The sequence below is a fragment of the Apis cerana genome, linkage group LG10 (genome assembly GCF_029169275.1).
Source record: "Apis cerana isolate GH-2021 linkage group LG10, AcerK_1.0, whole genome shotgun sequence".
NCBI classification, from domain to species: domain Eukaryota; kingdom Metazoa; phylum Arthropoda; class Insecta; order Hymenoptera; family Apidae; genus Apis; species Apis cerana.
Window position 1 is genome coordinate 6,187,458 of NC_083861.1, and position 20,016 is coordinate 6,207,473.

Here is a 20,016-nt window from a genome sequence, read left to right on the forward strand (position 1 = left end):
ATGGATGGTACCAATGTGAATGGCGGGAATGCCGATCGGGCGCACGAGAATCCTAACCTAGAAACAGATAATATGCCGGATCTACGAGAGATAATTAAAGTAGAAACAGCCACTATAATGGACGGGCAAGAGGTGAACGGCGATATTAAAAGTTCGCTAAAAAAGGGTACGGAATTTAATGCTAGAAAAAAGCTTTATAATTCAAGTAGTATAATTGAAAGTGATACAATATTAAATACAAAAGGACGCAAACGGAAACTATCAGAGCCAGATGATAGCTCAGAGGATTCTATGGGATTCAATGGGTTTGATCTACAAGAGAACAATGAAATGGAACCAGCAAGTCATGTCTTAAAAAAATTAATTGGTATTAAAGATTATTATTATATTTTATTAAAAATGTAAACTACATGTTTATCATTAAATGTCATATTATACAACTGAAAGATTGTTATGTTTACATAAATTATTTTTGTGCATATCTATTTTTAATAAAGTAATAATTTAAATATAATATTTAAAAATAAGTAGAGTTAAGTAAATTTTAATGAACTTATTTTAAATTTTAATTACACATTTTTGTTTATTAATATTATTTAATATTAATAATTATTTCTAAGATTAAAAATTTTATTAATATTTATATAATGTGATATTGTATTTTTGACATAATTTTATTATGATGTATAATGATACAAATATATATTAATATATTAATTTATAAAAATATTTTATTTAAATTATATAGATATGTATTAAAAATAAAAATATTTAGGAAATATTAAATTTAATATAAATAAATAATAAATTTAATATTAATTTATATAATTTATTATAGCTGAAGCTGAAGTAGCTGAAACTCAATTAGTAAAACGTTTATATGAATATAGCATGAGGAAAAGTTTTAATATCAAGAAAGATGATGATGATTCAGATGATAATAGAATGCATGACACAGAACATATATTAGATATAAATAAAATAAAGAAAGAAAAAGAATCTGATAAATCTGAAACGGATTCAATTGGAATACCAAATACAATAGAATCTGAATTAGAAGTACAAAAAACAGATGAAGCTTCACTTAAATCAACAAACTCATCAATTATAAGTAGTCCAGCAACTTCAATAAAATCTAAAGGTACTCGTTTATTGCGTGGAACTAGTCCAGGAAGTACTGGAAAACAAAAAATAGCTGTTGATATGTCAAATCCAGCATTCAAAGAACCTTTTAAGTATGGTTGGAAACGAGAATTGGTATTTAGAGCAAGTACTGATTCTAGTCTTAAAAGAATGGCTGATATTTATTATTATACACCAAAGGGTAAAAAAGTTAGAAGTTTTAGAGAAGTTGCAGAATTTCGTAAGTTGACTTTATGTATTAGTAGAAATAAAATTTAAATAATGTAATATTATTTAATATATAATGTTTTTTTTTTTAGTTAATACAAAAGAATTAACTATTGATAATTTTACTTTCTTCAAAGAACCAATTGGTCTTGATGATCCTGAAAAGGAAATCATTAGAGATGCGAAAAGAATAAGAGTATGTAACTTAATTTTTTAATGCTTATTATGTTTAAAATTTGAATATTAATTATAATTTAAATATAGGGATCTGGAGTAACTCCACCAAGAAGAGGTGTAGGATATAAGAAAGGTACACCTGGAAGGAGAGCTATTATAGAAGAACCTGCTCCAGTGCCTACAAAAACTCCTGCTAAATCACCAAAATCTATGTCAGTAGGATTTAAAGTGAAAGTGCCTGCAAAGAAAACTCCACATATAAGTATGCATTAATGTTAACATAAAATTTTATTTACTAAATAGTAATATTAATTTATTAATGAAAATTAATGAAATTGATTTATTCATCAAATAAAAAATGCTTTTTCCATTATTTTAATTTAAAATATTTTTATATCTAATATCTTGTCTTAAATTTTAAAATTTATATAATAAGTTCTGATGATATAACAAGATCATAAATTATTCTATCCAGCAGCATTGTTTGATGTCGAAATAATACTATTGATGCTGCTGGCAATTGAAGATGTATGCAGTTTGCAGTTAGAAAGAGTAAATCCCATTCAATAAAAAGAATAATTGTCAATTAATTTTTAATTTAAAATTTATTTCTGTTTAATTTTTCGAATATTTTAAGAAATTTTTCATAATCTATTCTATATGGTATTGAATAATACCAAAGTTCTTTATTTTCATCAAATATCTATACAATATATAATAATATTTTTCTTTAATTTTGTTATTATTTTAATTTAATAATTTATATTAATAAGGAAATCAAATTCAGTAAAAGTAAAATATAAATTTAAAAAAATTAAAAATTATTAATTTTTAGAAATTATTTTTATGAAAGTTTTTGTTTAAATATGCATAGCAGATATAAAATCACCTTCTCAAGAAAGAGAGATACTTCCACCTCAACGAACTACTAGTACAAGAAGAAGTCAGCTTCCTTCAGTAGAAAAACCACCACCTCCCAAACCTAAAAGATTATTAACGTAAGTACCTAATTTTTTAATTATTCTTCTTATAGCATTTAATTTGATTAATTTACAATATTCAAGGGTATCCTTAATTGCTTAATTACTATAATTATAACAATAATATTTAATGTGCTTTAAAAAGGTCCAATGAAATATTTACAGCATGTGCATTATTATAATTTCTTACAAAAAAAATTTTTAGAATCTTTACATGTTAAATATATAATGTACGATGTACAAAAATATATAAGAAGTTAATTATAATTAATGAAATAATTAATTAAATAATTTAAAATTTTTTACAATTTTATTATAATTATATACTAATTATTATTTCATAATTAATATATTTGTTTGCTTTAAATTTCATATTCTCTAAATATTCTTGTGAATATTATTTAAATTATAATATAAATTTCTTTAATAAATATGATAAAAAACAAAACTTTACATTTTGCATTATAAACTAAAAATTAGAGCACATTTTATTTTTATAATATTAAAATGCATGTTGCATACCAAATATATAATTACAGAGTTCGAAATTTTATTTTGAAATAGTTTAAATTTTTCCTTCTATATTTTACATAATTGTATCTTCCTTTGTCCTTTTGATCCTTAAATCCTTTATTTAAATTTTATGTTTTATTCCTTAATCCCTTTCCCCAATCAACGCACATCTTACAGGCCCAAAGTTCAAGAACCATGCAGTATAAGATGCTCAACAAGTATGGGATTGATACCAAGCTTACAATGTCGTGTGTGTCTCTGTTTATATCATCCTGAATGTGTTGGTGGTATGGAATTTGCAGGAAGTGATGATTATGTTTGTAAGGTAGGTTTTCTTATAATAAAAGATATTTTTTTTTAAACGTGTTTTAATTATATTTTCATATTAATAAATTAGTGTTTATAATAATATTCTTTTATAGATGTATATAAACAGTATAATTTGTTTAATTAATTAAATAATTTTAAAATCTTTTATTTAAATATTGTTTTTTTTGTTATATTAAATTTTTAAATCTAAGTTTTTGAATTATAATAATACATTTTTTAAATATTTTAAATAGAAATTATATAAAATTATTAAATAATAATTATATATTAAATAAATGATGTTAATTTTGTTGTAGAATTGTCAGCAGGATACTAACAAATCTCATCAATCTCAAACGAATCCATCTTTGACACCTCCACCATTGATACCAATTAGTATGTTAGGCGCACAAAGTGCAAAATCAAAACATCAAGTAAATTTAAGTCCTCCAAAACTTCAACGAATTCCAAAATCTGATAATACAGATTCACAATCGCGAAATACTACTAAAGTAATTAAAACATCCTCTGGAACACCACATTCTTCTTTAAATTTAGATAATAAAGAAAGCAGTTGGTTTGCTCAAACAGAAAATGAATTCTTACAAAGTCATGATGGAATTTTACCAAGACCAGCTCAAAATATCGCTTTAATGGGAGGCAAGAGATATATTGTTGTACCAAAAAATAATGCTATGGCTGTTCAGCCGGCTATAACAGTAAAACCCGACAAAATAGGTGATAAACCGCCTGTACTTCATGATGGTACACTTACAGATATATCAAATGCTGTTGACAATTCTATGTCTGCATCACGTACTTCTTTAGCAACAAAATTTCTAGGAAAAGATACTTTTGATAAATCAATTGATAAAGATAAGACAAAAGATATGTTGCATACAGAAGTTCCACCTTGTTCTATAATGGGAGAAATTGAAGAAACGTGCAATAATAATGATAGAACTGATATATTGATTGCAAGTAAATCACAAAATAATTTGAACAATATGACAGATCTTGCATTAGAATCTAAAAAATTGGAAAATTGTAAAGTACCTGAAAGAGAGAGCATGATAAATAATTCAAATGCAATTAATACAAACAATGAGTTACTTACAGTAGATACACGGCATTCTTTGACAAATAATTTGGGTACTATTAAAATAAGTAGCAAGTAAGTGTTTGTTTCTCAAACACAGATGCATATACATATTTCTTTTTTTTTTTTTTTCCTTTTTTTAAAATATTTTCTCCAAATAAGTTAAGGCAACTCTCTTTTGAGGTTTTGGCAGTTGCTTTGTACATATTGTATTTACAAGATATACGTTTTTTGCATAATTAATTTTGTATGATATATGTATACATATAAAATAATTAATTTTACTTATAAATTTCGTAAAACTATTTCTATAAAATAATTTTATAAAATGTTAATTAAAATAGAATAATAAATATAGCTACATATTTTTTTATCATACAAAATTTAGATAAATATTGTAAAAATTTAAATAAGTATTGTAAATGCAATATATACTGATATTATATTTGGAAATATAAAAATTCGGGGTAAAAAATGAATTTGATTTTATCTTGTGATCGAAGCACACTGCCTTAGCTTCTTAGAAATGCGGCCAAATTCTTGAGACGTCTGAAAAATCAACAAAACAAAACAATCACGTTGGTTCTTGCAGGTATTGTGTAATTGTAGTATCAAAGTAAAATTTTTTTTTTTAATTAAAAATTTTTTCCAAAATATATATAAAAAATTGGATATTATATTATTTACATTCATACTACAATTGCAAATACAGCTACTGATAAGTGCTTCAGTGGAAAAATCTAATTCATTTTTACTTTTTATATTTACAGATATAAAGACATGTGCGAGCTGAAACACAAAAAACTCTTAGTGCGTTTTCCCAAAAATATCCGAAATTCCTTGTTCCTCATTATTTCCATCTCCTATTTATGTTTGTTTTTTTGTTATTATACCTTCATTCTATTATAAAATAATAATTTCGATCTTTGAAATTTTTTTCAGAGGCTTTTACTTATATTTTTTATTTGATATAACATGAAATTGTTGGCATCATTATTATAAATTTCATTGGTCCTTCAAAAGCCTCTTTAAAAATTATAATATTCTTTCATCAATATCAAATAAAAATTTTAGTATTAAAAGTTATTCACTTTTTTTAATTATAACCAACATCATACATAAAAAAATGATACCCTTATAATGCAGGCTGATATTTTTAAAAGAAATCATCTAAAAATTTTAATTTTAATACTTTCAGAAGGAAACAAAATCGACAAGATATAGAACCTCAGCAACATTTTATGGATTCAGTTTGTGCTGGTTATCATGCATTGTTGCGTATTTTTCAATACCTTAAGGTTCAAGAATTACTTCGAGCTGCAAGAGTATGTAAAATGTGGCGAGATTTAGCTGCACATCCTTCTTTGTGGAAGACTGTACGAATGAAAAATAGTCAAGTAACAGATTGGGATGGTTTAGCAGACACATTGCAGAGGCGTGGTACTCAACATTTAGATCTCCGAAAAATGCTTGTAGCAGGCGAATCTGATAGCATTTGGAAAAAGTTTTTAATAGTAATACCACGCGTAACTAGCCTTGTCAAATTAGAATTATGTAAATGTCCTGTAATGGTTGTTGAAGAAGTTATTAGTAGTTGCCCTCAATTAGAAGTCTTGAGTGCAATGTCAATAAAATGTGACTCCTTAAATTTAGAATCAGTTGGAAATCTTAAACGTTGTCAAGAATTAAGGCTTAAAGCAATTAGTGGGATGTCTCTGCAAGAAGATCTTACACCATTACAAGAATTAACGCAACTAACACAATTAGTAAATATAATTTTTATTTAGATTCATTTTTAATTTTAGTTCCCGAGTGGTTTTTTTAATATTTAAATTAAATTTGTTTTTTAGAGTTTAACATCAGTTAAGGAACTTGGAAAGAAAAGAATTGATATATTACAAGCTTTAGTGAATTTGGAAACATTAGAATTGGGTGAATGTTCAGATTTTCCAGATAAATTTGGTACCACAGTTTTAATAAAGTTACAAAAATTAGAACGTCTTAGACTTGAAAAAGGTCAAGGCTCATGTTGTACATTTGATATTTTGGATGGTGTATCTAAATTGCAAAACTTGAGTCAAATGGAATTAGTTAATTTTGATGTTAAGAATGGTTTTGATAAATGTCTTGCAAACTGTAAAAATATTAAAAGGTTATTAATTATACCAACATACATATCTCAATCAGCAACATCTAATAATATGGTGCTTGGAGGTGTTACTGAATTATCAAATAATTTGACGCATTTCGTATGGGGCGTCACACTTGAATTATTAAGAGTTACTGAATTATTTGTTGATCAATGTAATCTAATGAGTAAACAAGTTACTGGTGATTCAATACCTGTTTTAAAACCGGTACCTTGTCTAAAATTAATTGAAGATGTTGAGGATGAAAATGACAATCAAAAAGGTATTTTAGAAATTAACATATTTTTATATATATATAAAAAATTTAAATATATTTTCCAATTAATTTTATATCTTTTTTATTATTTTTAAGGTGATGACAAACAACAACCAAATTTAACAAATCCTCAAGTGGATATATTACCATTACCCCAACTCCAAAAACTTTTATTGACTGCATTGCCTAAAACAAGGGTTAAAATCTTGAAGATTCCTTTCCATGCTACATGGCGGCAAAGCATTTCAGATACTGCTACACAATAGAAGAAAATGAATTAAAAGTGTATGAAATATATATACTAAAAAAGGAAAGAAAAATACCTGATATGAGAGAATTAGAAGTTTTGTAAATTTGACTCCATAGTATCTGCACAATTTACTCCAATATTTGCGAATTGGATGAAAAGTAATTTAATATTTATGTACTATGTGTTTCGTAGTCTTTAACATGTTGACTGCCACGGTAATCATCCGTAACCACATGTTCTCACAATGAGACCATGGTGGTCATCAATGACTGGCATTATATTTTCTAAAACAATTAAAATAAGATAAATGTTATTGATTAAAAAAGATATTTGGTAATGTAAATAATTAAGTAACATTACAATATAAAAAATGTGTTATTCAATAATTAATAATTTTTATTATGTTATGATACAGTGTATTTGAAAAATTTAAATCAAAAATGAGTAATGAATAATTGAAATGAATAATCACAGTCTTTATTATAAATAAAATTTTCACATTAAATATATTCGCCGATTCTCTTTTTAAATTTTATGGCCTTATTTTTGTTGAATAATTATACTTAATAAAGATAAATCGTTATATAAAATAAAATAAAAAAAATATATTTGTCATGTATTAGATACATGACAAATAAACAATTAATTTGATTTATTTATACATCGATAATGATGTATCGAAAATAATAAAAAAACATGGACTTATATGGTAGTCACAAATGATCAGTAAGAAAATAAACGCATTATTAAAAAGAATTTGGTCTTATTTAATCATATATATTTGTATAATAATGAAATTTCTATTATAATTTTTAAAGTGAAACAAAACTTACATGGCAGTTAACATGTTAACAATTCCCCTTGAATAGTGTATTGATACACTCTACAGTAACCATAAATACTATTTTCCTTGAATCTTTTAGTGATAAAACCAGGGGACCATAAAGCAAAATTTCATGAGCGGCTGGTGTCCTTGTGCAGATTATTTAAAAATCATGAAAGTCACTTTTAGACTACTCCAGTTTGAATGCATGGTCCGTAAATTATTTGGTATACTGTAATGTGTATCTATGTGAACAGAATTGTCTGAATTATAGAAAGAGAATAACTGTTAAAAATAATAATATAAAATTAAGATTTATGAAAATATCGCACACATTTATTAAGGGGATGAAGTATATAATTTTCGGTTTTTACAAAGTGTAGAATTTATGACATATACAATGCATCGAGTCAAAACAAATTATAGTTTTAATTTCGTGATATATATATGGATTTCGATAACTTTCTATTGAAGTAGCAGTTTAAGAAGAAATCATGTGGTCTATAAGGCTCTATTTAGAGGTTAGGCTGTATAAATAATGGTATATATTATTGTAATTGTACGTGTATCTTTAATATTTAAGGTACGAGTTTTCCGCTGCAAAGAAATATCAAGAAGTTTATGGCTAATGTTGTAGAATGTATAATATATCTATGATTCTGCATAATGCATAATCAAATATAATATTAAAGATATAGTGTGTTATCTGTACTTAGTACAAATTATACAATTATGATAACTTTCTTAATCGGATATTTGAATTTTCTATCAATTGTTATCGATGTATTTTTTTCTCTTTTTTTTTTCTTTTTTTATTTCTTTGATGCTATTGCCACAAATGGTACAACATAATTAAATTTTACATTCAAGTTATAAAAATAATCATGTATGAAAAATTTTTATTACAAAAAAATTTCATACGTAATTTTAAAATAATATAAAAATTCGTTTGCAAACAGTGGTTAGTAGATAAAATATTTCAATTTATTGATATTAACTGTTATACCAATTTATTGTTTTTGAAATAAGTTGTACCTTTTATTTACGTTTTGGTTACTTTTTGTAAAAAAAAATGTTACAATTAGTTATCTTACTTTGCAGCGGAAAAATCTTATTGTTTTATTATATTATTTTTAGTTGTACACAAACTGAATAATTTATAAACATTAAGGGGGTTCTAAAAATGTACTCTTAGTAAACGACTTAAATATATAAAAGAAAATATTTTTTACGTTAAATATAAAATGTGAATATTATGAAACTAAATTTAAGGATAAATACATGGCTATTAGCCTGATACGAGTATTACAAATAATTTTATATCAAATTAATAAATGTTAAACTATTAACAAATGATATTTATCTTTTTCCAAATTATGATCTTCCAAATTATTTTTTCATTTACTATTTTAAGTTTTATATTTTTTAAATTTAATTCTTCTCTTTTTATTACTCTTTTAATTTTTCTTTAATTTATAAAATTTAATATTTTTGTTATTTTATAAATATATACATACCTATAATATGCACATGCATATAACATGTACATGTTTTCTATTATAGGTAATATGTCTAAATCTATAAATATATAAACAGAGGAGTGAAGTAGAAGCTAAATTTTTATTTTATGTTTGTAAATAATTATTTTAACTATGTTTTTAGATCCTCCTTAATGACAATTTTATAAGTACAATATAAAGGCAATATAAATTTATTCTTAAAAATTTAATAAGTCATCTGTTTATTTGCATACTTTGTACAATACAAATCTTATATAAAAGAAAATTGTGTTATTTATGTTTTGTATACTACTTCACTCCATTTATTTGGTAAATAATTTTATGTAAATATATAAAAAAAATTTAATATTTAATATACGCATATATATATATATATATACATATATATTTCGAATGTAAATATATGCGTTTTTAAAAAAGTAGCATCATAATGCAAAAATATCAACGTAAATATATTTACTAAATTAAATAAAATCACTACTTATTATATTAGTGCAATAATACAATGGATTTTACTGTTGAATATATTGTATTAAATTTGTTCAGGAAAATGGCATGGGCATATGTCTCGAAGGAACAAAAAAAAGAATGATCAGATGTGATTCTGACAAGGCGTTTGGCGTAATTGCGAAAGTAGGTGACCTCTGACAGAAATTGAAAATCAATAAAGTGCAGTGGAGTTCGTGATACACAAAGAACGAAGGTAGCTCCGCTTTGCATTTTTGAGGTTATGTTGCCCGAGATTGAGAAGGTACAGCATCGGATGTTCTATTTTCGTTTCGGCGAAAAGTGTTTATTCTTGCCAGTCGTAGGCGCGTGTTACACATTATAATGCATCTAAATGTGAGAAGAAGTCACGAAAGTGCCGTGAGATAGTACAAACATGGGCAGGAGAAAATCTCACGGATCATCTAAAAGTAAACAACATGTTCCACACCAAAGGCAATTATCGTTAGCAAAAAGAAACGAGATAAATGCCTTGTGCGAAAAATTATTTGTTCGTGAGTATATTTTTCATGAAAGTATTTTTCAATATTATATATTTTTCTTAATTCTACTATTTTTTGATAAGTTGGTCTAACATGATTGCAAAATATTAAACAATTCTATTAAATTTTTATATTATTAATGAAAGATAAATAAAAACATTTTGATGTTAACTATAAAATTATTGTATGAACTTTGTATTATTAAATATTTTAAATTTATAAAAAGCTATTCTATTTAACCTTGCTATAAATTGCCTTTTTACAAATTATAAGTTTTTCATATAACGATGTTAATAAAATAATGAGTAATATTTATTTATGCTGCTAAAAAAATAATTTTCATTTTTTGAAATAGTGAGTATTAATTCAGCGTATGTAACGCAACTATGGGACAATTATGTGGAGATATCAACGATTTTGGAGAAGGTTAAAAGGTTGGAGGAAATGAAGACGGAGTCGTCGAAACGATCCCAGGGGATTGGACAATTCATAAATTGGCTTAAAGAGAATGGCGCGAATGTAGACGGAGCGAGCGTTGCTGAATTTCCAGGATACGACTTGGGTTTAAAAGCAGAACGTAATTTCCTCGAAAATGAATTAATTTTAAGGATACCTAGAGGACTTATTTTCAGTATTCACAATGCAGCTCCAGAATTAATTACACTTCAAAATGATCCTCTAATACAGCATATGCCCCAAGTGGCGCTCGCGATTGCGCTTCTTATCGAAAGACATAAAGAAAATTCGAAATGGAAGCCTTATTTGGATATCCTTCCCACTACTTATACAACTGTGTTATACATGACCGCTGCCGATATGATTGAACTTAAAGGCAGTCCTACATTAGGTAAATGTTTATTAAATAAATTTATTAAATAAACAATTTATTAAATAAATATTTATCTAAAAATATCTTAAAATATCTTAAAAATTTTTATTTGAAATTTTCTATTCTAAATTTTTGTAATTTTTTGTTTTCTATTCTAAATTTTTATGATCTTAATATTTAATTTTAATTTTCATAAAAATTTTACTTTAATAATATACATTTTTTTGTAAATTTTATTATTGTAGAAGCTGCTCTAAAACAATGTCGAAATATTGCAAGACAGTATTCGTACTTTAATAAGGTATTTCAAAACAATAATAATGCTGTATCTGCTATACTCAGGGATGTTTTTACTTATGAAAGATACTGGTAAGTAATGAAATATTTGTAATTTTTTTATATAAAAAGTAATTTATTTTTTTTGTGAATTATTTATATATAAATAAATATATCTTATTCTAATTCATAAATTTAAAGAATATGTAATGCTAGAAAAATTTATTATATTCTGTGATGTTAAAAGAATACTAAAATAAATCTTGATATTCTTATATGATATTAAGTTACATGAACTTACAATAAAACTTATATTAAATTTTATTAGTTGTCGCGAAATAATCTATTAGAAGTTCTATACAATTATATGTACAATTGTTCATATTTGCAAAACTAATATGCAAATTCGTTATTTTAACAAAAAAATTATATTTAACAACTACTGATTAATCTTTAATAGTATTTTACTTCCTTAAATTAATATGATTTCTAAGTCTGAAATTTTTAATATGTGTATGTTTTAAATTAATATAAGCGTAAAAATACTGTTTTTTAATTTTTCCTTTTCTTTTTTGAAGATAAATTACAAATACATTAAAATTGATTTATTTCATATAATCAGGTATTGTTTCCCAGCTATCATTAGCATCTAATGAATCATTATCAATGTCACTTTTGGAATCCATTTCTTTCGCAGGTTCCTGGATTTCGGTTTTTTCTGGCCTTTTTGTCGTTGATGTGGCAACTACATTGACCATTACAGTACTTAGACTACTCGAATTTGATAGTTTCCTAGCTGCCATTACTGGACCTTGAAATACCGCTCTAGAAAATGTGTTTTTATATCTATATTTTTGTTTTTGTCGAATTCTGCATATAATGAATATCGCTAAGAAAACTACGAGAGTCACACCAAGAATAGCGCCACTTGCTATTATAGTTGGTTTCACTCTTGAAAGAGTCTTCTCACTTTTACTTTCATTTTCATCGAAAATATTGTCAGTTTCGCTATATACAGTTTGAATGTTAATAGAACTTGGTTCTTGTTTAACAATTTCTTTAACAAAACCAGATTCTACAATATTTGATGTATCATTGATATGTATTGTTTTTTCATTGTTTATGAACATCACGCCAAGATTGTTACTCTGTAATAGCAATTTATTTTTATCTTCTCGGTTACCGTATTGATCTGAAAACTCTCGTTGTATATCTTTAATGAACGGAAGAGAACCAAAAGTTGTCAATAGATCAACAATTTGTACTGTATGTTTATCTTTAATATCTTCTTTGCTATTATTATCTTCATTTCTTGTTTTTGAAGAATTGTTAAATTCTGTATTTTTATTGTGATTATTTGATTTTAAATCAGACATCAATTGGTCAGTTATATTTTCTTCAGGACGAATAGAATTCGTTAAATTTAGTAATGAATCAACGCTTTTTAGATTTTCACTCGATTGTGACATATTATCAATTCTCTTGTTATGATTTATAACTTTTTCTATGTCAAAATCCTCATTAGACGAAGATTTGATTTCTTTGAAGACATTTATATTCTTCATTCTGTATTCATCATTTGATTTGTAAGCTCTGAGTCGCGATACTTCAGCTAAGTGAACCTTACTAGAACCTCTTTGTCTCAATGCGATTAATTCCTCTAAGCTCATATTCCTCGATTTAAGAAGACGTTCTAATCTCTTACCTGCTGACCCAGAAGCAAATAATTCAAAAATCTCTGCTCGAGCTTCAGGCTCCACTTCTGATATAATATCATCATAGCTCTTTTTCTCGGTTGTGTTCGTATTCTGATGATTTCTCAGTGTATTATTATTATTTTTATCTATAGATGGATTTTTTGTAAGTTTTTGATAATTTTCTATAGTAGAATTAACATTATGAGACATTGCATCTAGCGCAGATTCTATTTCCTGTATTATAATTTTACTCATATCTCTCTGATCGTTGGAATTATTGACCTCTGTGCTTTGTTCCAAATCATAATACATCATCGGCATATCACTCTGATATTCTTTTTCAGAAGAAGTACCATAATCATCTTCAGAATGCTCTATAACTCGATGATCTTCGTTCCTAATTATCCCACTTCCGTTAACATTAGTGGAATTAACAAGAAATTGTTCTTCATTCCCAGAATTAATCGATAAATTACTGATTGATTTTGAACGTTCCGTGGGACTTAATATTTTTTCAATACTCAAGGTCGATCCTCTGTCCTCAAAATGATTTTTCGTACTTTCTACTTTGGAAGATTTGTTTGTATCTCCGTCTTTCATCATCAACCAAACTGGAGACACACCATTTCTTCCCTTCTTGTAATCGGTGAAATCGGAAAATTCCATGATTTCGTCCTCGTCTAAACTCTCGGCTCCGATTTCATCATTGTTGCGTGATTTCACAGTGGCATCGTCGGCTTGCAATAGCTCCATAGAATTCGTTGCAACCGGTAACGGCATCGGTGTCGTAATAGCAACTTTGACTCGTGGAGGATCGACACTGGCGGGAATCAATTTTCCACTCGTTGCGTTCCCAACTTCTGAATACATTTCACCGCTATTTATTCTAGTCAACGAGGATCCCTTCGCCTGGTTCTTACGCAAGCTACTGTTCGATGGAATGATCGAAATCACGAATTCCTCGTCATTCTGAGAATTCTTCTCTTTTATAGATTCTATATTGTGCATCCATTCTGGTTTCTTCGTTGTTGTGGAGAGTTTCGCGAACGAGTTGGTCATCATCTTCGCCGCCTCTTCAACGTAATCCTCGGATTCCTCGACATCTCTCATCTTCAAAGCATTGATCACATCAATCTTGCCTTTCAATAGATCGTTTAGAGTCAAATTTCTGCGCTGTAAGATCTCTGACAAACTCAAACCCTCTTCCTGTTGCATCTTCAATAATGATTTTAGCTCCATGGCGTTCTGTAAAAATTGATCATTTTTTGACGTCGTTTCTGGCGGATTTTCTTGACCTCGAGCCCAAACTCCAGGATTATTGCTCATCCTTTTCTCATTCAACGACGTCTCGTTTTCCACCAAAGCAAATTCGTAATTTTGTGGAGGTCTTCTTTTTCTCGGTCGAGGTTTTAAATACTCCTCGTCGTTGAATTCGTGTTCGTAATCATTCGGACGTACTTGAAATATCTCTCGATATTTCATTGACGTCGTTTCTTTGTCCTCGTTGAGATCTCTATTTTGATCTTTCTTTCTATTACTCGTCTCTTTAAAAGTAGCTGTATTTTCGATAGGCCAGGATCGATTTCTTTTTCGTGGCAATATTTCTTCTCGTTCGCGATATCCATGTCTGTTCTCTATAGATTCGTAATTCTCATGATCGTTATAAGGTGCTCGATGATTGTTTCTCGCACGAAGAAAATTTTCTCGTCCGTTGTTTTGACGATATTTTGTTCCACGATGATCGTAATCCTCTTCCTCCTCGTTGTCGATTTTATCCCTGGAGAATCGGGAAAATTGAGAAAACGGAAGCAGAGGGACAGTATCGCCATCCCGCCATTTAGGTTCCAAGGCCTCGCCATTGTTCCGCCATTTGCCGACTAGCTCACCCGAGTTCTCATCTCTGATTTCCGGTCGACCTCGAGTTTCCCTCTAAAAATAATTGAATGTTGATAAATTCTCGCCAACTTGGATTATTTAAGTGGAAGGTTAAAATAGCAGACCCATTTTTCTTAGAAAATATTTTGCAAAAAAAAAAAAAAAGAAATGAGAATGAAAAATATTTTTGGATTCTATTTCCCAAATTTAGAAAACTTTCTATTAAAAAATAAATAAAAAACAATTTAATGTTCCTCAAAACGAAGTTTAATCGTATTAATTTCTATCTTCTTTTATCAAAAAATTGTTTCCCTTATTAAAGAAAATTGTTGAATCATCATTATTCTTCCCTATAGATCAAAAGATAGCATAAATAAAAGTGAAAGAGGACCGAATTACTCGACAACTCGAATAGTAAATTCTAGGAATATTGCATCGTCTTTTGATGTAGAAACAGCTCGATTTTTTCCTGTTTACTTTTCCAATCTATGTTCCCGCGTGAGAAATAATACAAGAATGGTATTATTTTGCGTAAATTTTTCGCAATCATAATTACTTCCACTTTTAATTTTTGCAACGAATTTTCTCCGAATTGAATTTTGTTACTTTCAAACGTGACTTTATCCCTTCTATTAAATAATATTATAAAAAAAGAAAATGTAGAACAAATTTTCATTAATTTCGAAATATTCTTATATTCACATTATATTCACAAAAATTCGTCGCAACGATTTATTATCGTAAAGTAAAGTTTGTATAAAGTTGATAAAGCGTTCAAGTTTCATCGCTTGATTTAATTATTTAATTAATATTCACTTACAAGATTTTATTTAAATTTATATTTTCAAGAGAAACTATATTTATCAAACAATTTCGTGTTTCAATTAAATATATATTTTTCTGTAATGTGATATAATTACAATTATAATATTTATAACAAAAATTTTATAATAATGAAAAACTTATAAATATCTTATTAAAAACAATTCAAATCTATAAAAAAATTAAATTTTTTTTCTATAAGAAGAAAGAAACATACAAGAATCAGTTTTCTTATAAATCTTTTTCCAATTTCAAATTCTGAACATTTCTGAAAATAATAACAATTTTGAACATTTCGTATGCAATAATCGCGCCAAGTTTCTTCCTTTCTTCCTATTCTATATGAATAAATGTAACGCTAACCGATAAAACTCGGAGAATGGACAAAGTTTGTTTAAAATACGCGAAATATGCGACAAAGTGTTTGCAAACTCTCGAACTTTCCGCGCTCGGTGCCAGCTTTCTCTTTCTCTCGCTGTTCATGTGCTACTGTGCAAGTTAGTTTTTTCGTTCTTTCAATCTTGACGCACGTTTTGACATTTGCCATCATCGCAAAAACTATTTAGAAAATAATCAGAAACACGATATAAATCGCGCCGTGATCTATGTCGATTGTTTCATAATTTCTTCGATAATCGTTTAATAGATTGTTAGATACACGAGTTTTTAAAAAAATTTATTTCATACTCGTGCTGTATTTAATTTTCTCTAGAATATTTAAAATAGATTTTTCGATAAAAATTTATTTTTTTTATCACATATTTTTGACGTATTCAAACAATTTATTATACCAGCTTGAAGTTAATAATCTATTTTTTAAATGTATAATGATTTATTTAATGATAATAAAATTTTTTACATTTTATTTTATAATGAATAGAAAAATTTAGCATAGATCAAAAGTGAACCAGCGACCGATTTCTATATATTCGTTGTGCTATTGTGAAATGATATTTTTAAAACACGATACTTTACGATTCAAATTACTACACTGAATTTAATTTATATCGTGTTGGTTTGGTTTGAGTTAAAACCTCGTCTTGAAATTACAGGATTCCGAAAATATCTCACAACTCGAGAATATCGGGATTCCTAAGAATTTCGAGAATCCAAAGAATGTTTCGAAATTAGTTTTAGTTAAATACAGCCGTGGTCCTGGATCTTTTTATTTTTTTTAGAGATATAAAATTAACTTATAAGATTGAGAACATTCGTGATTGATGGATAACAATGAAAATTAATTGACACGAGATAGACCAATCTTTCGCAAAGATTATAGGATAATAACATCCGATGATTCTGCATGCGAATTCGCTATTGAAGTGTCTCGAGCACTTCGTACGACGTACCTGTTTCACCGGAAAAAAATAAGAGAAAGAGGAATTAAACGACCGGTTAAAAGAGCAAATCCACGAGCTCGTTGCAAGAGACGCAAGATCGCTTCGTTCGAACAGATATAATAATAATTAAATAATTATTAATATTTTAATTATCCGATGTTTTTATAATAATGTCGAAAAATTTTTTATGTTTTTTTAATTATATAATTTAGATATTGATATAATGTTTTATTTGTCAAGCTATTATGAATGATTTATTGTAAGGAAAATAATGAAATTAATTTGGAATATAATTGAGAATTTAGAATAATATAACACAGATATATTCATCAATCATGAATATCCAAAGAAAATTTGATTTACTAAAGAAACAACGATGGTGGTTAGAACGATGTTAGATAATTTTTGATTATTTTTAAGATAATAATAGATTCTTTTTCTATTCAGAAATTTAATTTTTTATGAATTTTCTTTACATAATACCTATAAAACATGTGCCTATAAATGCCTATAAATGCACATTGACATTAATGAAACTTCTTATAATGTGATATTTACATTGATTTTTGGAATATGCGTGAAATATGTACGAAATATCGATATATGCAGAACAATATGCAATATATATATATATATATATATGATAACAAAAAGAATTAAGAAGTTACTTTCAATCAAAAGACGAAAACAATTTAGTAAATATTATTATATCACTTATATTATTTATTATTTATTAATCCTTATAATATTAATTCCTTATTTTATCTTTAAATATAAATATTGCCTCGATTTTAATTTTCATCGCCTAAAATACACTAAAATTTCTTCGCGAATAATCTCTGTTAATCGATCCAAAGAATTCGCTCGAATGAATAGAATAACAAATAACAGAAATTTCCTTACCCGATTACTCTGATTGTCGTCTCTGTTAATTCCCGTACTCGCTCGAACGCTCGTCTCCGCATCTACTGTCCTACCGCGAGGGAAATCGAACGTGAAAAGCATCAACAAGAGCAGATAGAATGTTCTCAACATCGTTGCAGTGTGATCGAAACGCGGACAATTCCTCGTCGTCGAAGCACCAATTCTCCTTCAACTCGTCCACGTTTCCGTGGACCCTCGCCTCTTCCGTGTCCACGTCCACCTCCTTCGCGTACAAGTGCACAAAGATCACCGCCGCGCACAGGATAACGAAAATCGCGTTCTTCCTGTTGCACAGACCGAATATATCCTCAGGATTCATGCAGAACCGCTTTATCGTCCTCCCTTGCGGTTCTTAATTACCGGTTCACACGGTTTCCGGTTTATTCGCTTTTGTTCGTCCTCCCCTCCCTCCTTTCTTCTCCGATTCTTATCCTATTATTTTCTCACCTATCTCAATTTTCCTTCCCCTCCTCGATCACAAAATTGGCCAGACAGTTCGGTTCACCGCGAAAACTTTCTATTCTAGTTAAAAAATATATACATATATATATATACGCATATGTATGTGTAAATATTGTTAACCAGAAAATTGATCAAACAGCTCGACAATTTATCACGATTATATCGCGAACTTTCTTTCTCTGGTTGCAAATATTTTGTATTTTTGCCACAATATTGATCGATACTCTTATTTTTAATTATTTTTAAGTAGATCACATTAAATGATAAATTCCTCGTTGATCGTTCAATTCGTTTAGTTCCGATTTCACTTTATTATCACCTCGGATAACGGTCGCGATCCTACCATCTTCTTTTTCTTCTCCTTTTTTTTTTTTTTTCTTCTTTTTTCGAATCACGATGCCTGAATCCTTGCGAACCGGCCTCTCTATCGTTACTTTCGAAACGGCACGCTCCTCTCCACGCTCGGCAAATCGTTCCCGCGTACTGACGCCGGTTTTCTCCGTACACGGTCCTAAGTAAGTCGGTGAAACTCGGAGAGCAGTCTTTTAGTAAAACGTTGTTGGCCGGGGTACGCTCTCCTGTTCCACACGGGGCCACAGTTGGATCGCCGATGATGAATTTCATCACGGTGATCGGCCGCAAGTTGCCCCAAGATCCTTCCTCCTCGTTGCTGCGATGGAAGGAAGACGAGGGGAGGATGATCCACCACGCGACACGGTTCGATAAATTCGATTGCGGATTCCGGAAGATGTTGCGAGGAATAGGGAATGTTTTCTGTTTTTATTTCTGATTTCATGAGCGGAGGAGAAATTGCAAAACGATGGATGGAATGGGAGATGGATCTTTTGTGCATGTTTTTTTGAGATTTGAGATTTATGCTTGATCGAAAGAAATTCGTTAGAATAGAATATTTTGGATAGGTTAGGATAATCGTGGGAAAAAAATGCGTTTATTCGTTTGTAAATGTTAAGTATGTCAGAAATTAGTATACAAATAAAAAGAAAGAGAAAAAAATAGAGATTGTTGTAACTTGAATTCATATTTTCTTATGGATTTTATGATTAGTTTTATGATTAATTAAAATTTTACTTTGATAGTTTGTAAAGTTGTAATGTCTTTTACATAGTTAAAAAAGTAATATTATTAAATTCTAAGCGTAATTAATTTGCTTATTTTATAGCAGTTCAGAAAACGTGAAAGAAGCGATATTTTTATATTTATTAGCTATATTCTAAGTATTTAGTTCATGGCAATATTTTAATACAAGTGGTATTGCAAAATGCTGTCAAGACATACGAAGGATTAGATATTTGTCTGACACATATACATTCTTAATTATGTTTGAACTCATCGTAGATTTCAATATTATAAGATT

At 27.9% G+C, this 20,016-nt stretch overlaps 3 protein-coding genes and 1 long non-coding RNA gene across 8 annotated transcripts in view; 2 read left to right on the plus strand and 2 right to left on the minus strand.

The window, feature by feature from the left end:
* Window positions 1–7,107, plus strand: LOC108001194 (uncharacterized). 4 transcript variants are annotated; one of them, XM_017062097.3, is made up of 11 exons: window positions 1–166; window positions 245–367; window positions 839–1,363; window positions 1,443–1,546; window positions 1,615–1,789; window positions 2,402–2,525; window positions 3,198–3,345; window positions 3,647–4,503; window positions 5,627–6,194; window positions 6,279–6,840; window positions 6,931–7,107. In XM_017062097.3, exons 1-11 carry the CDS (start codon window positions 1–3, stop codon window positions 7,098–7,100), a joined length of 3,522 nt encoding a protein of 1,173 aa, XP_016917586.1. In that variant the 3' UTR covers window positions 7,101–7,107. The 4 variants fall into 4 exon arrangements, with proteins under 4 accessions (XP_016917586.1, XP_061936921.1, XP_028524184.1 ...); XM_062080937.1 differs by having other exon boundaries at window positions 2,405–2,525; XM_028668383.2 differs by having other exon boundaries at window positions 1–367.
* On the minus strand, window positions 6,877–8,057 carry LOC108001197 (uncharacterized). Its single transcript, XR_001766664.3, has 2 exons — window positions 7,918–8,057; window positions 6,877–7,368 (listed from the first exon to the last, which is right to left on the minus strand). It is a non-coding gene; the product is annotated as an uncharacterized LOC108001197 (long non-coding RNA).
* LOC108001191 (actin-histidine N-methyltransferase) overlaps window positions 7,836–20,016 on the plus strand; it is a 23,640-nt gene continuing 11,459 nt past the window's right edge. The window contains exons 1-4 of one of the 2 annotated variants that reach the window (XM_062080939.1): window positions 7,836–9,873; window positions 9,974–10,428; window positions 10,772–11,263; window positions 11,491–11,614. In XM_062080939.1, coding sequence (XP_061936923.1) covers window positions 10,311–10,428; window positions 10,772–11,263; window positions 11,491–11,614 — 734 coding nt within the window. In that variant the 5' untranslated portion in view covers window positions 7,836–9,873; window positions 9,974–10,310. Of the gene's footprint in view, window positions 10,429–10,771; window positions 11,264–11,490; window positions 11,615–20,016 lie in introns of both variants that reach the window. The other variant, XM_017062091.3, reaches the window with a different exon arrangement.
* On the minus strand, window positions 11,637–19,632 carry LOC108001189 (uncharacterized protein DDB_G0287625-like). Its single transcript, XM_017062089.3, has 2 exons — window positions 18,159–19,632; window positions 11,637–15,147 (listed from the first exon to the last, which is right to left on the minus strand). Exons 1-2 carry the CDS (start codon window positions 18,288–18,290, stop codon window positions 12,127–12,129), a joined length of 3,153 nt encoding a protein of 1,050 aa, XP_016917578.2. The 5' UTR covers window positions 18,291–19,632; the 3' UTR covers window positions 11,637–12,126.

Excerpts from the sequence above, each read along its gene's own strand:
- LOC108001189 (XM_017062089.3), bottom strand. The coding sequence starts at position 18,290 with ATGTTGAGAACATTCTATCTGCTCTTGTTGATGCTTTTCACGTTCGAT. Across the intron at positions 15,148-18,158 it reads ACGACAATCAGAGTAATCGG|AGGGAAACTCGAGGTCGACC; the intron begins GTAAGGAAATTT and ends AATTATTTTTAG.
- LOC108001194 (XM_028668383.2), top strand. The coding sequence starts at position 1 with ATGGATGGTACCAATGTGAATGGCGGGAATGCCGATCGGGCGCACGAG. Across the intron at positions 1,790-2,401 it reads AAAGAAAACTCCACATATAA|CAGATATAAAATCACCTTCT; the intron begins GTATGCATTAAT and ends AAATATGCATAG. Across the intron at positions 2,526-3,197 it reads AAACCTAAAAGATTATTAAC|GCCCAAAGTTCAAGAACCAT; the intron begins GTAAGTACCTAA and ends CACATCTTACAG.